This window comes from Oncorhynchus masou, chromosome 27 (assembly GCF_036934945.1).
Source record: "Oncorhynchus masou masou isolate Uvic2021 chromosome 27, UVic_Omas_1.1, whole genome shotgun sequence".
Classification (NCBI taxonomy): Eukaryota; Metazoa; Chordata; class Actinopteri; order Salmoniformes; family Salmonidae; genus Oncorhynchus; species Oncorhynchus masou.
In genome coordinates, this window is record NC_088238.1 from 38,387,178 (window position 1) to 38,400,047 (window position 12,870).

A 12,870-nucleotide genomic window follows, 5' to 3' on the forward strand; every position below is an offset into this window, starting at 1 on the left:
GCCAGGGACTCAAATCCTGCAGTGCCAGACGTGTCCCCCTGTTTAAACCAGTACATGTCCAGGCCTGTCGGAAGTTTGCTAGAGAGCATTTGGATGATCCAGAAGAAAGATTGGGAGAATCAGATGGTCAGATGAAACCAAAATATAACTTTTTGGTAAAAACTCAACTCGTCGTGTTTGGAGGACAAAGAATGCTGAGTTGCATCCAAAGAACACCATACCTACTGTGAAGCATGGGGGTGGAAACATCATGCTTTGGGGCTGTTTTTCTGCAAAGGGACCAGGACGACTGATACGTGTAGAGGAAAGAATGAATGGGGCCATCATGAGATTCGTGAGATTTTGAGAGAAAACCTCCTTCCATCAGCAAGGGCATTGAAGATGAAACATGGCTGGGTCTTTCAGCATGACAATGATCCCAAACACACCGCCCGGGCAACGAAGGAGTGGATTCGTAAGAAGCATTTCAAGGTCCTGGAGTGGCCTAGCCAGTCTCCAGATCTCAACCCCATAGAAAATCTTGGGAGGGAGTTGAAAGTCCGTGTTGCCCAGCAACAGCCCCAAAACATCACTGCTCTAGAGGAGATCTGCATGGAGGAATGGGCCAAAATACAAGCAACAGTGTGTGAAAACCTTGTGAAGACTTACAGAAAACGTTTGACCTCTGTCATTGCTAACAAAGGGTATATAACAAAGTATTGAGATAAACTTTTGTTATTGACCAAATACTTATTTTCCACCATAATTTGCAAATAAATTCATTAAAAATCCTACAATGTGATTTTCCGGATTTTTTCCCCCTCATTTTGTCTGTCATAGTTGAAGTGTACCTATGATGAAAATTACAGGCCTCTCTCATCTTTTAAGTGGGAGAACTTGCACAATTGATGGCTGACTAAATACTTTTTTTTGCCCCACTGTATGTGTGCCAGTGTGTAAAAATATGTAATAACATACAAATGACAAAACATTATAGATGACCTGAGGTTACGCAGGTCGGAAGTTGATGTGTGTGTTACTATTTATCAGGGTTCAGTAGGCTAAAAGTGATTACCAACTCCGTCTCACTCGCGCACGCAAGCACACACAGACACACACACAGACACATATGGGCAGTAGGACAGACTGACAAGAACGCACACCCAGGGCTAAACTGCCAAACTCCACGTTTCCTGTTTCTGACAGCAAAGAGCGCACAGTTCGTTATCTGTCACAGAACACACATACACACACACTCTTTCTCTCTCACACACACATCCAGCGGCCACAACAGCAGCCGGCACAGGAAGAACTGAGCGCTATCTTCAGAGAGATAGAGAGAAGCAGGAGAGAGAAAGAGAGAGGGAGTGTGTGTGAGAGAGAGAGAGAGAGAGAGAGAGAGGAGAGAGGGAGTGTGTGTGTGTGAGAGAGAGAGAGAGAGAGAGAGAGAGTGTGTGTGTGAGAGAGAGAGAGAGAGAGAGAGAGAGGAGTGTGTGTGTGAGTGAGAGAGAGAGAGAGAGAGAGAGAGAGAGAGGGAGAGTGTGTGTGTGAGAGAGAGAGAGAGAGAGAGAGAGAGAGAGAGAGAGAGAGAGAGAGAAAGAGAGAGGGGGGACCACACAACGACAACCTCGTACTGGGCTCAAGCTGTCTCTTGACTGATGGACAACTCTACACATCAACAGTTACTGTCTAAGCATTGAGAGAAGGAGAGGATAGAAAAGAAAGGAGCACTAGAGAGAAGAGAGTCAAGGAGGCACACCTCGGTCCCCTCTCTGAGGAGAAGAAAAAAAAAGTTTTTAGTCACTGATGGAATATCTTCTTCAGTGATGCAGATGGAGCAGCCTGTGCGGCAGGACATGCAGTTCTACTATGTGGTAAGTCTATGTGTGTGCGTGCGGGTGCATGCACATGTATGTGTTTCTGTGTGTGTGTGCGTGTGCGTGCGTGCCACACTTTCAACCAAAAGTAGTGCACGACATAGAGAATAAGGTGCCATTTGGAATAAGGCTATGTTTGTCCTCCTTACTCAGTACACTTCATTCAGCGCACCTTGATCTTGTTCCCTTTGGTCCAGTTTCCTTATGGCTCTTCGCTCGATTGAGCTCAATAAACTTCAGGGTCACTTTAGTCGACCTTTGGAACAATATTACTATATTGCTGGCAATTGTGAATGAATGAACTTCTCACCGTCATTCTTACATTGTGCGTTAGTGCTAACCGCCATGTTACAGTAATATTGAAAGGAGAAAACCGCTTTTGCAGCTTGTGTTTGTGTGTTTATAGAAGTAGGACAAGGGGTTTTATATTATTATATCAATACAGTGAAATATACAGTAACTAAAGTACTTTTACATTAAGTTTACGTACACCTTAGCCAAATACATCTAAACTCAGTTTTTCACAATTCCTGACATTTAATCCTAGTAAAAATTCCCTGTCTTAGGTTAGTTAGGATCACCACTTAATTTTAAGAATGTGAATAGTAGAGAGAACGATTTATTTCAGCTTTTATTTCTTTCATCACATTCCCAGTGGGTCAGAAGTTTACATACACTCAATTAGTATTTGGTAGCATTGCCTTAAAATTGTTTAACTTGGGTCAAACGTTTCGGGTAGCCTTCCACAAGCTTCCCACAATAAGTTGGGTGAATTTTGGCCCATTCCTGCTGACAGAGTTGGTGTAACTGAGTCAGGTTTGTAGGCCTCCTTGCTCACACACAAAGAGGCACTGCGTTTGAACGTAGTCCTTGAAATACATCCACAGGTACATCTCCAATGGACTCAAATGATGTCAATCAGCCTATCAGAAGCTTCTAAAGCCATGACATACTTTTGTGTAATTTCCCAAGCTGTTTAATGGCACAGTCAACTTAGTGTATGTAAACCTCTGGCCCACTGGAATTGTGATACAGTGAATTATGTGAATGATGAATTATGTGAAATAATCTGCCTGTAAACAATTGTTGGAAAAATTATTTCTGTCATGCACAAAGTAATGTCCTAACCGACTTGCCAGTTTGTTAATAAGACATTTGTGGAGTGGTTGAAAAACGAGTTTTACTGACTCCGACCGAAGTGTATGTAAACTTTATGGGATGCATAGTAGTTTGTGTTTACTAGTGTTTTAACAACCTCAGATCGTCCCTGAGGGAGTGCCAATGATATGAACTCATTCATGTATTTATGGTTCAGTGAAGTTGCTCCGCATGCCACTGCTGGTTGTGGAGAGGGGATGAAACCACGCCCCTTCTGAAAGTAATCCTCTCACATCGTCACATACAGCTCACTCCTGACTCGTGAAGTCCCTTCACTTTCTTCAAGAGTTTATGTGTGTTTGTCTAACCCTCAACCTTCCACCATTGACATGTGGTATTTTGGACACAGTAATAGCAGAATAGCTGCGGTCATACTGCACTGTAACTGCAATCACACTGCAAAATGACTGCAGTAAAACGTTTTTGTTTTTGTTTTGGACTGCACTCTGACTGCAATCTTCTTTTTAAGGGTTCTTTTTAGACTCGCGGCTGGAGCATCTGTCTTAGAGCGTCATTTAACCCGGGGATTACAACACACATAGTATTCTTCCTGGCAGACAGACAGACAGATACTTTACTGCTGAGACGTGTTGTTTCTAGATTAACCAGTAATCTGCCATAGCTAAATCCATCAAGATGGAGTATTTTTTTCACTCTGCAATAATCTGCTGTTTTTATCGGTATGCACTAAACGTTCGAAATGGAATATGTGTGTGTGTGTGTGTGTGTGTGTGTGTGTGTGTGTGTGTGTGTGTGTGTGTGTGTGTGTGTGTGTGTGTGTGTGTGTGTGTGTGTGTGTGTGTGTGTGTGTGTGTGTGTGTGTGTGTGTGTGTGTGTGTGCACGCGCGCGCGTCAATATTTGACGTCCGTTGCTGGTGGTTAGGATATTGCCTAACGTCTTGGATGCTCAACAGTATAATGAGCACCATATGCTAATGGAGGGAAGTGGGGAGGAAGGGAATGGAGAGAGTAGGAGAGAGGTGGAGGGAAGGAGACAGAGGGAGAGCGTGATAGAGAGAAAGAGAGAGAGAGAGAGAGAGAGAGAGAGGTGGGATGGGGTCGGGTGAAGGGAGTGTGCGATGGAGTGGTGGTGGGATGGAGGGAGTGGTGGAAGAAGGGACAGGCGGAGATGCCGGAGTGAAGGGAGTGAGGCGGAGGGAAAGATGGAGGATGGAAAGGGGGGGGGGGAAGTGGCATTATGCAAGGAAGAAGAGCGAGAAGGATACTGTACCGTATGCATCCCTTCATTAGCATGATTGCAATCCTACTCATTTAATGGATGGACAGCAACCGTCTCACTTCCTGTATTTTCTGCTTCTTACGCTTGTTCACTGTGTTTATTCTCTCAGACAATCAAGTTGCTTTCTAATTGTGTTACGCGATAATCTCTCTCGCTATCTAATAGCTACGTAATGTTTTTCAGTGTTGACAACATAATAGGCCTACAATTATATTGACATATTGCAACATAATATTGATTGCCCTCCTAACTGAAGTGGACATACTAATCTAACCAGGTGGTCTATTTTCTGTATTCACTGTTCTCTTCCAACTCTATTTATGGTATCAGAAGAAAACTCAAAGCTGTACTATGTACTATACTATGTACTATACTATGTACTACATTACTGTAATGTCTAGATTAGTTGGCTTTGGGCCAGAGTCACCCCACTGAATACTTTCTCAAATTGAAATGAGCGTAAATCTACCTTTTCCTGTCATCCTGAGTTAACCTGGCAGTGGAGCCGGATGGAGAGACGGGAGAAAGAGACGGAGGAATCTCTCAAGAGGTAGGAAAAGAGGAAGGAAAAGTTGAGCTTCGAAAAATATTCCTACCAGCTGACGTCAATAAATCAACCATCTACTCAAATGTACGACTCTACTGGGCTGGATACCTCTTCTTGATTTAGTGCTGACACACACACACACACACACACACACACACACACACACACACACACACACACACACACACACACACACACACACACACACACACACACACACACACACACACACACACACACACACACACACACACACATCAACAGAGACGTTACTCTTCTGGAGTGCTACTGTGGAAAACGTCTTGGGTACTTATCTCCTTGTGTTTGCTTGACTCACCCGTCTCTAGATTTATCTGAAGGAGTTTGTCCCAGGACACACAAACAACACCCAGAGAGAGACCCGTACACACACACACACACACACACACACACACACACACACACACACACACACAAACACACACACAGAAAAATACACACACATATGCATGCAAGCACACACACACGGATCTGCACATACACGCTAACACAGCATCACAGCGGGCTACAGTAATGTACGTTCTTCCAGTGTCTCTTTGCCTTCTGAACACTCAGTCCCAGTGTGCGTGTGGGTGTGTTAGTGTGTGTGTGTGAGCGATGAGTCTCTGCCTTCTGAACACTCAGTCCCAGTGTCTCTGTAGCGTGCGATAGTGTACCATGCACTCCGAAATTGTTCTTTGACTTTCCCTACAACCCTGTGGAAAGGGTTGTACATGGAACCCAAAATGGTTCTATCTTGACCCAGGGTTCTACCTGGAACCAAAAGGGGTTCTTCAAAGATTACTCCTATGGGGACAGTGGAAGAACCCTTTTAGGTTCTAGATAACACTTTTTTTTAAAGAGTTCATCTGGTAATACTTATAAACTGTTTGTTGCTAAGGTAAATATTGTATTTCATTTAGTCTTTGTCCTGAGACAGGAGTTTTGAAGAAGCATCCTTATATTGGACTTCTGTTATCATCAAAGAGAGGCTGAGTATCTCTTTGCTCAATCATTTGTTGTTGTTCTTGGTTGGATGGTGAGCCACCCAGAAGCATTTCTTTGATCCTGAGAGGTGCACAGCAACTAAATTATTGACGGTTTCTGACTCACAATGTCCGAGTACAAATACTTCACGTGCTGTACGTTACTTATGACCTGTTTAGACGCCCACAGTCAGCAGGCTCAACATCAAAGCCCCATCTCCGCCAGTTTCCCCCTTTCCTCTCTATTCCCAATGGAGGAATTCACACTGGACACAAAATAGTGCCCGTCTCTCTGTAGCTTTTATCACAAGATGGATGGCCATCCGGGTCTGTGGCACCATAGAGGAAGAGGCGAAAATAAGCCTACGATATGAGGAATTTTTGTATGGAGAGAGTGTCGAATTTGGTCAACAAAAAATGTAATTGCTAATTTGCTACGTGAGGCTTATTTGATTGAATAGAAGCATGTAATGCTTAGGTGGATACAAATGCACTGATATAAGTGGACGCACATGGCATTTTGGCAACTTTGAAAAAAAACGACTTCATATCGGTGTTGTGCCTGTTTTCATAGAGATAGATAAAGGACTTATCATGGATATAACTGGTTTTAGCATGGACATTGCCATTGAGGGCTTCCACCATTTTAAAGTAGTCAACTGGGTAGGGATTCCAATGAGTTGGGAGCAATCAGCCAATGAAGAAAAATAGAAAATTGACTACTTTAAAATGGAGATAACCTTAATGGCGCTGTCCATGCTGTCACATATGTTATAATGACACAGATACAAAGATGAGTCCTCTATCTAGCTCTATGACTTGTTGTTCACACACGCATCTGCCATCTCACTGGCTAGAATGGTCACACCTCCTCCAGCCTGCCTTCCATCTTTGAGGAAATGTATTTCCAATGTTAGAGCGGTCACTTGAATTTCTTGTCAATATAATAGACAATATTTGGTCTGCCTCTCTGATGACCACTTCCTTTTTACCTTTGACCTCTACCTATCTCTTCCTGTTCCTGTCTGTCACTCATTGTACAATCTGATATCCCTATAGTAGGGTTCCCCAACTGGCAGTCCGCAGGCCATATTTGGCCCGCGTGTGGTATTATTTGGCCCCCCAAGTGTATATATATTTTTTGTTGTTGGACATAAAAGACTAAAAACACTAGGAAATCAGCTCCAATTGATTTTAATTTAAGAAATCTGTTACGCATTATAGAAAGAAACTTATGATCGTATTGTAACAGCTTTCTTTATGTGAAGGAGAGTCAGACCAAAATGCGGCGTGGCTATTGAGATTCATGTTTTAATGAAACAAAGGAAACATGAATCAATACAAAAACAACAAACGTAACATGAAAACCGACACAGCCTCTACTGGTGCAAAGTAACACAGAGACAGGAACCAGGACAATCACCCACAAAAACCCAACACCAAACAGGCTACCTAAATATGGTTCCCAATCAGAGACAATGACTAACACCTGCCTCTGATTGAGAACCATATCAGGCCAAACATAGAACTAGACAAACTAGACATGTAACATAGAATGCCCACTCAGATCACACCCTGACCAAACAAAACATAGAAACATACAAAGAAAACTATGGTCAGGGTGTGACACGTATACAAATGTAAGCAAGGTTTGAAATGATTATGTGGCGGGACACAATGCAAATAGTCTGGGTAGCCATTTGATTACCTATTCAGGAGTCTCATGGCTTGGGGGTAAAAGCTGTTTTTGTCCTCGACTTGCCATGTGATAGTAGAGAGAACAGTCTATGACTGGGGTGGCTGGGGTCTTTGACAATTTTTAGGGCCTTCCTCTGACACCGCCTGGTGTAGAGGTCCTGGATGGCAGGTAGCTTAGCCCCAGTGACGTACTGGGCCGTACGCACTACCCTCTGTAGTGCCTTGCGGTCGGAGGCCGTGCAGTTGCCGTACCAGGCAGTGATGCAACCAGTCAGGATGCTCTCGATGTTGCAGCTGTAGAACCCTTTGAGGATCTGAGGACCTGCCAAATACTTTTTGTCTTGGTGTGTTTGGACAATTCCAGTTTGTTGATGATGTGGACACCAGGGAACTTGAAGCTGTCAACCAGCCCTATGGTCTGATTATATAGTCTGCATTGGTCTCTAGTCATTGTCATTCATAAATCATTGATAGGTAATGTAGGTATAGAACATGGTCAACTAGAAGACTATGCTTTTAAAAAGGGACTTAACACACCCCATTTGGCCTATTCTTGAATCAAACCCACCCAACTAACTGAGCCACTTGCTCAATTATAAATGGAATGTTTTCTCATATTACTCTCTCACAGCCTTCCATGTAAAACCCTCCTTAAAGAATAATTTGATAAACATTTTTTCTAAGAGTGTGAAAACAAGTGAAAACAAGACTCTCTGTGCCCTAACTATTTTAATTGGATATAATTCAATCTTATTAGAGAAGGATTTAGACTTTTTCTTACTCTCGCTCCCTACTCTTTTCTAAGTCAAAAAGAGCTGCTGCTCTGAGATCAGGGGTCATTTTATTGTGAGCATGGAATGAGCTTAAAGCTACAGTCTGTGATCTGGTTGGGAATCTGTTCAATGGTCAATTCACTTCCTTACCCATTTGATGAATTTTCGAATTGCAGACTGTAGCTTTAATTCTGTTCTTTGGTCTGGTATTAAGATTAGGACAGGATAATTTAATTCCAAGTTGAACTTAGAGCCAACTTCATCAGACAGAATTAAATACATTTGTCTGAATTACACACACACACACACACACACACACACTTCTTCTTTTAGAGGTTAAGCGATCATAATTGATCTTATTCCATAACGTTTTCTCTGAATATATACACTGTCAGTAACAGACCTCGGTCATGACCCTCTATCAGAGAGGGTGCACACACACACACACGCACACGCACGCACGCACGCACGCACACACACACACACACACACACACACACACAGACACACAAACAATAATCTAATAACTATCAGGCTGATGCTGAATGAGCATCCAAAAGAATGTAGGATAACATCTCCGGATAATACCAGAAATGTTGGGTAAACAATACACAAACATTCACACATATACCGCACACACACACACGCACACACACACATTAGTGCACTATATCGTCCGGTATTGGGATAACCAATAATAGCATTGAGTTCAGGGTAAAATCATTTGAATTCAATCAATTTTTGACAGCACCCCTTATGGTTTGAACAAAACATTCCATTCATACAGTATTTGTCCAATGTGGAAGTGCTCACAAAGTTACTTTATGGATCTGAATGCCAAAACATTCAAGAGATAACAGTGTTCAAAGTTGATACCCTTTGCATACTCCACCCTACAATGAGACATACATTTCTTCATTACTGGTAGAAGGGAAAAATGGTTGAGATTGATTTATTTAATACCATTTAAAAAAACATTAACACAAATTATCTAAAAACGTGTAAATTTCAATTTTTTCATATTCATATATGTTGCATATATTTTACATGTACTGAGGTTTTTGTGTTCTCTTGAAGACAAATTCTCTTGAATACAGGGTAGTTGTCATGTTTGGCTGATAAATGTTCTAAAATTGGAATTCAATTGAAATTTCAACTTTCAAATTTTACCACAAAGATGGTTGGAGGTCCAGACTTCAGAGAATGTTGACTTGAATGGGAATATCTGTTGTTTTAAATTAGAATTATAGTCACAGAGACAGAGATAATAGAATAGACATGATCATGTTGACGTTCAACAGTGGGTGGACAGGCGGCCATCTTTGTGGTGGTAAATAGAGGTTACAATTCAAATTCAAGTTAAATTGGTGTAAATTGCATAAATTGGTGTAAATCGGATAAATTGCAGAACAGGTTCAGAACTTTTGTAAAAGAGCACAGTTAAAAATATATAGCAAACAGAAATCAAACTGGATGGTCTTTAGAAATAGATGGGAAGGGTTGAGGGTAGCTGAAGGATGGGATTAAAAACAAACAAAAGAGTACGGATCAGTCGTCCTGGTCCCTTTGCAGAAAAACAGCCCCAAAGCATGATGTTTCCACCCCCATGCTTCACAGTAGGTATGGTGTGCTTTGGATGCAACTCAGCATTCTTTGTCCTCCAAACACGACAAGTTGAGTTTTTACCAAAAAGTAATATTTTGGTTTCATCTGACCATATTGACATTCTCCCAATCTTCTTCTGGATCATCCAAATGCTCTCTAGCAAACTTCAGACGGGCCTGGACATGTACTGGCTTAAGCAGGGGGACACGTCTGGCACTGCAGGATTTGAGTCCCTGGCAGCGTAGTGTGTTACTGATGGTAGGCTTTGTTACTTTGGTCCCAGCTCTCTGCAGGTCATTCACTAGGTCCCCCCGTGTGGTTCTGGGATTTTTGCTCATCGTTCTTGTGATCATTTTGACCCCATGGGGTGAGATCTTGCGTGGAGCCCCAGATCGAGGGAGATTATTCAGTCTTCCCAGCCTGGTGCAGGTCTACAATTTTGTTTCTGGTGTTCTTTGACAGCTCTTTGGTCTTGGCCATAGTGGAGTTTGGACTGTGACTGTTTGAGCTTGTGGACAGGTGTCTTTTATACTGATAACAAGTTCAAACAGGTGCCATTAATACAGGTAACAAGTGGAGGACAGAGGAGCCTCTTAAAGAAGAAGTTACAGGTCTGTGAGAGCCAGAAATCTTGCTTGTTTGTAGGTGACCAAATACTTATTTTCCACCATAATTTGCAAATAAATTCATTAAAAATCCTACAATGTGATTTTCTGGATTTTTTTTCTCTCATTTTGTCTTTCATAGTTGAAGTGTACCTATGATGAAAATTACAGGCCTCTCTCATCTTTTTAAGTGGGAGGACTTTTTTTTTTACTAAATACTTTTTTGCCCCACTGTATATACAGTATATACACAAAATATATGGGTGATTGGAAATGATGCAGACAATTAAATTGATGGAAGCTACAATCTTTCTGCGCTATTAAAGCTGATCTACCCCCTAAAAAAATATATATATAATAATAATAAGGGTAACAAAAAATGTAAGAAATACTCAGATTACTGTGCACGAAAACAATGACAATACCACTGTAGTTTCTGTGAAGCCTTCATATACACTGAGTGTACCAAACATTAGGTCCCCTTTTGCCCTCAGCACAGCCTCAATTCATGGGTCATGAACTCTACAAGATGTCGAAAGTGTTCCACAGGGATGCTGGCCAATGTTGACTCCAATGCTTCCCACAGTTGTGTCGAGTTGGCTGGATGCCCTTTGGATGGTGGATCATTCTTGATACACACAGGAAACTGTTGAAAAAACCCAGCAGCGTTGCAGTTCCTGACACAAACCGGTGCGCCTGGAACCTACTACCTACCATCCTCCGTTCAAAGGCAATGAAATATTTTGTCTTGCCCATTTACCCTCTGAATGGCACACATACACAATCAATGTCTGAATTGTCGCAAAGCTTAAAAATCCTTCTTTAACCTGTCTACACCCCTTCATCTAGACTGATTGAAGTGGATGCAACAAGTGACATCAATAAGGTATCATAGCTTTCAACTGGATTCACCTGGTCAGTCTATGTCATGGAAAGAGCAGGTCGTTTTGATGTTTTCTATACTCGGTGTATACTGCATATGCCAGCGCTGTGTTGACACGACTATTTGGATATTTGGACTTGATTTTGAGCTGATATTTTGCACTAGGACTTGATATGGAACCATGATTTGGAACTAGTCGCTATCGTTTGGAATTTTTTGAACAATTGTTTGCTCTCGTAACACCCGCTGTTGTGCCTTTTATGGTCTCATAGCTGAACATAGCTGAACATAGCTGAACAGGACAGCGTTCTGCTGGAACATGGTTGGCACTTTGTTGGCAGTATCCATAGCCGACCCATCATCGGACTGTTAGCCAACAATTTAATCTGTTTAAGCTGGCAACCGGGGTCAGAGTGAAGGACACCAATCATCATCTTGGAGTCTATCGTACCGAAGCTTACCATTGGCACTTGACAGAGTCTGTATGCCAACAGTGTTATCTAGCATAACATCCGACTAAATAAGCACAGCACAGGAGAAAAACTGTACCCAGAAGGCATCAGTGGCAAAGGAGAGGGGCGATGTTAGGAGATTATGGGTGGGTTATGTTAGAGTATGTCCTGTTTAGAGAAATGCTGGTACCGTGGAAATGAACCTGTTGGGTCAAATGTATAGGTGCAAGAGTTTTCATAACATTCAAGCGCATCGGTTCCAAGCTCCCATGGAATATGAGTGGTGGCGGTGGGCTACCTTTTGCAAAGCATGTTTGGATGAAACACTACCGAGTTGATCAGCCAAACAGATCAGCGGGTTGTTCTCTGACGGGTGACGGGTGGGGTTAGTTAGAGTATGTCCTGTTTAGAGAAGCCCTGGCATCCTCCTCGCTGGATCTCTCTCCCTCTGGCACTTCCTCTCAGAGACCTCTGGGGATAGAGTGATAGAACAGCAGGATGACAGAGAGAGAGAGCAGAGAGAGACAGAGTTAGAGAGAGAGAGAATGACAGAGAGAGAGAGAGAGAGAAATCCGGTCTGCTTTAGTTTTTTTTTGTAGGCCCTGACAGTTCATCTCAGTTCGACAAAAATAATTGTGTTCCAAAAAAGGTCCAGTTGCCAGGGCCACAAATACAAATTCCACCTAGACATTGTTGCCCTAGAGCACACACAAATCTATACCTACTCCGACCGAAACATCAGCACCAAAGATAACTTCCACAAAGATGTGAACGATCTGCGGGACAAGGCAAGAAGTGTCTTTTATGCCGTTAAAAGGAACATAAAATGTGACATTCTAAAAAAAACGTGAATCAGTTATAGAACCCATTGCCCTCTATGGTTGTAATTCACAAAATGGGACAAACACCAAATTAACACTCTGATTGGAGAATTCTGCAAAAACATCCTTTGTGTACAATGTAAAACACCAAATAATGCATGCAGAGCAGAATTAGGACGATTCACGCTATTTATCAAAGTCCAGAAAAGAGCAATTAAATTCTACAAC

General features: G+C 42.2%; 1 protein-coding gene across 3 annotated transcripts in view; it reads left to right on the forward strand.

Annotated features, from left to right (window-relative positions):
* The first annotated feature begins 1,538 nt into the window (after positions 1-1,538).
* The window catches only part of arhgap36 (Rho GTPase activating protein 36), a 92,280-nt gene continuing 80,948 nt past the window's right edge, over positions 1,539-12,870 (forward strand). For 2 of the 3 annotated variants that reach the window (XM_064940135.1, XM_064940138.1), the window contains exon 1: positions 1,539-1,853. In XM_064940135.1, the coding sequence (XP_064796207.1) occupies positions 1,806-1,853 (48 nt within the window). In that variant the 5' untranslated portion in view covers positions 1,539-1,805. Of the gene's footprint in view, positions 1,854-4,219; positions 4,805-12,870 lie in introns of those variants that run through there. The other variant, XM_064940137.1, reaches the window with a different exon arrangement.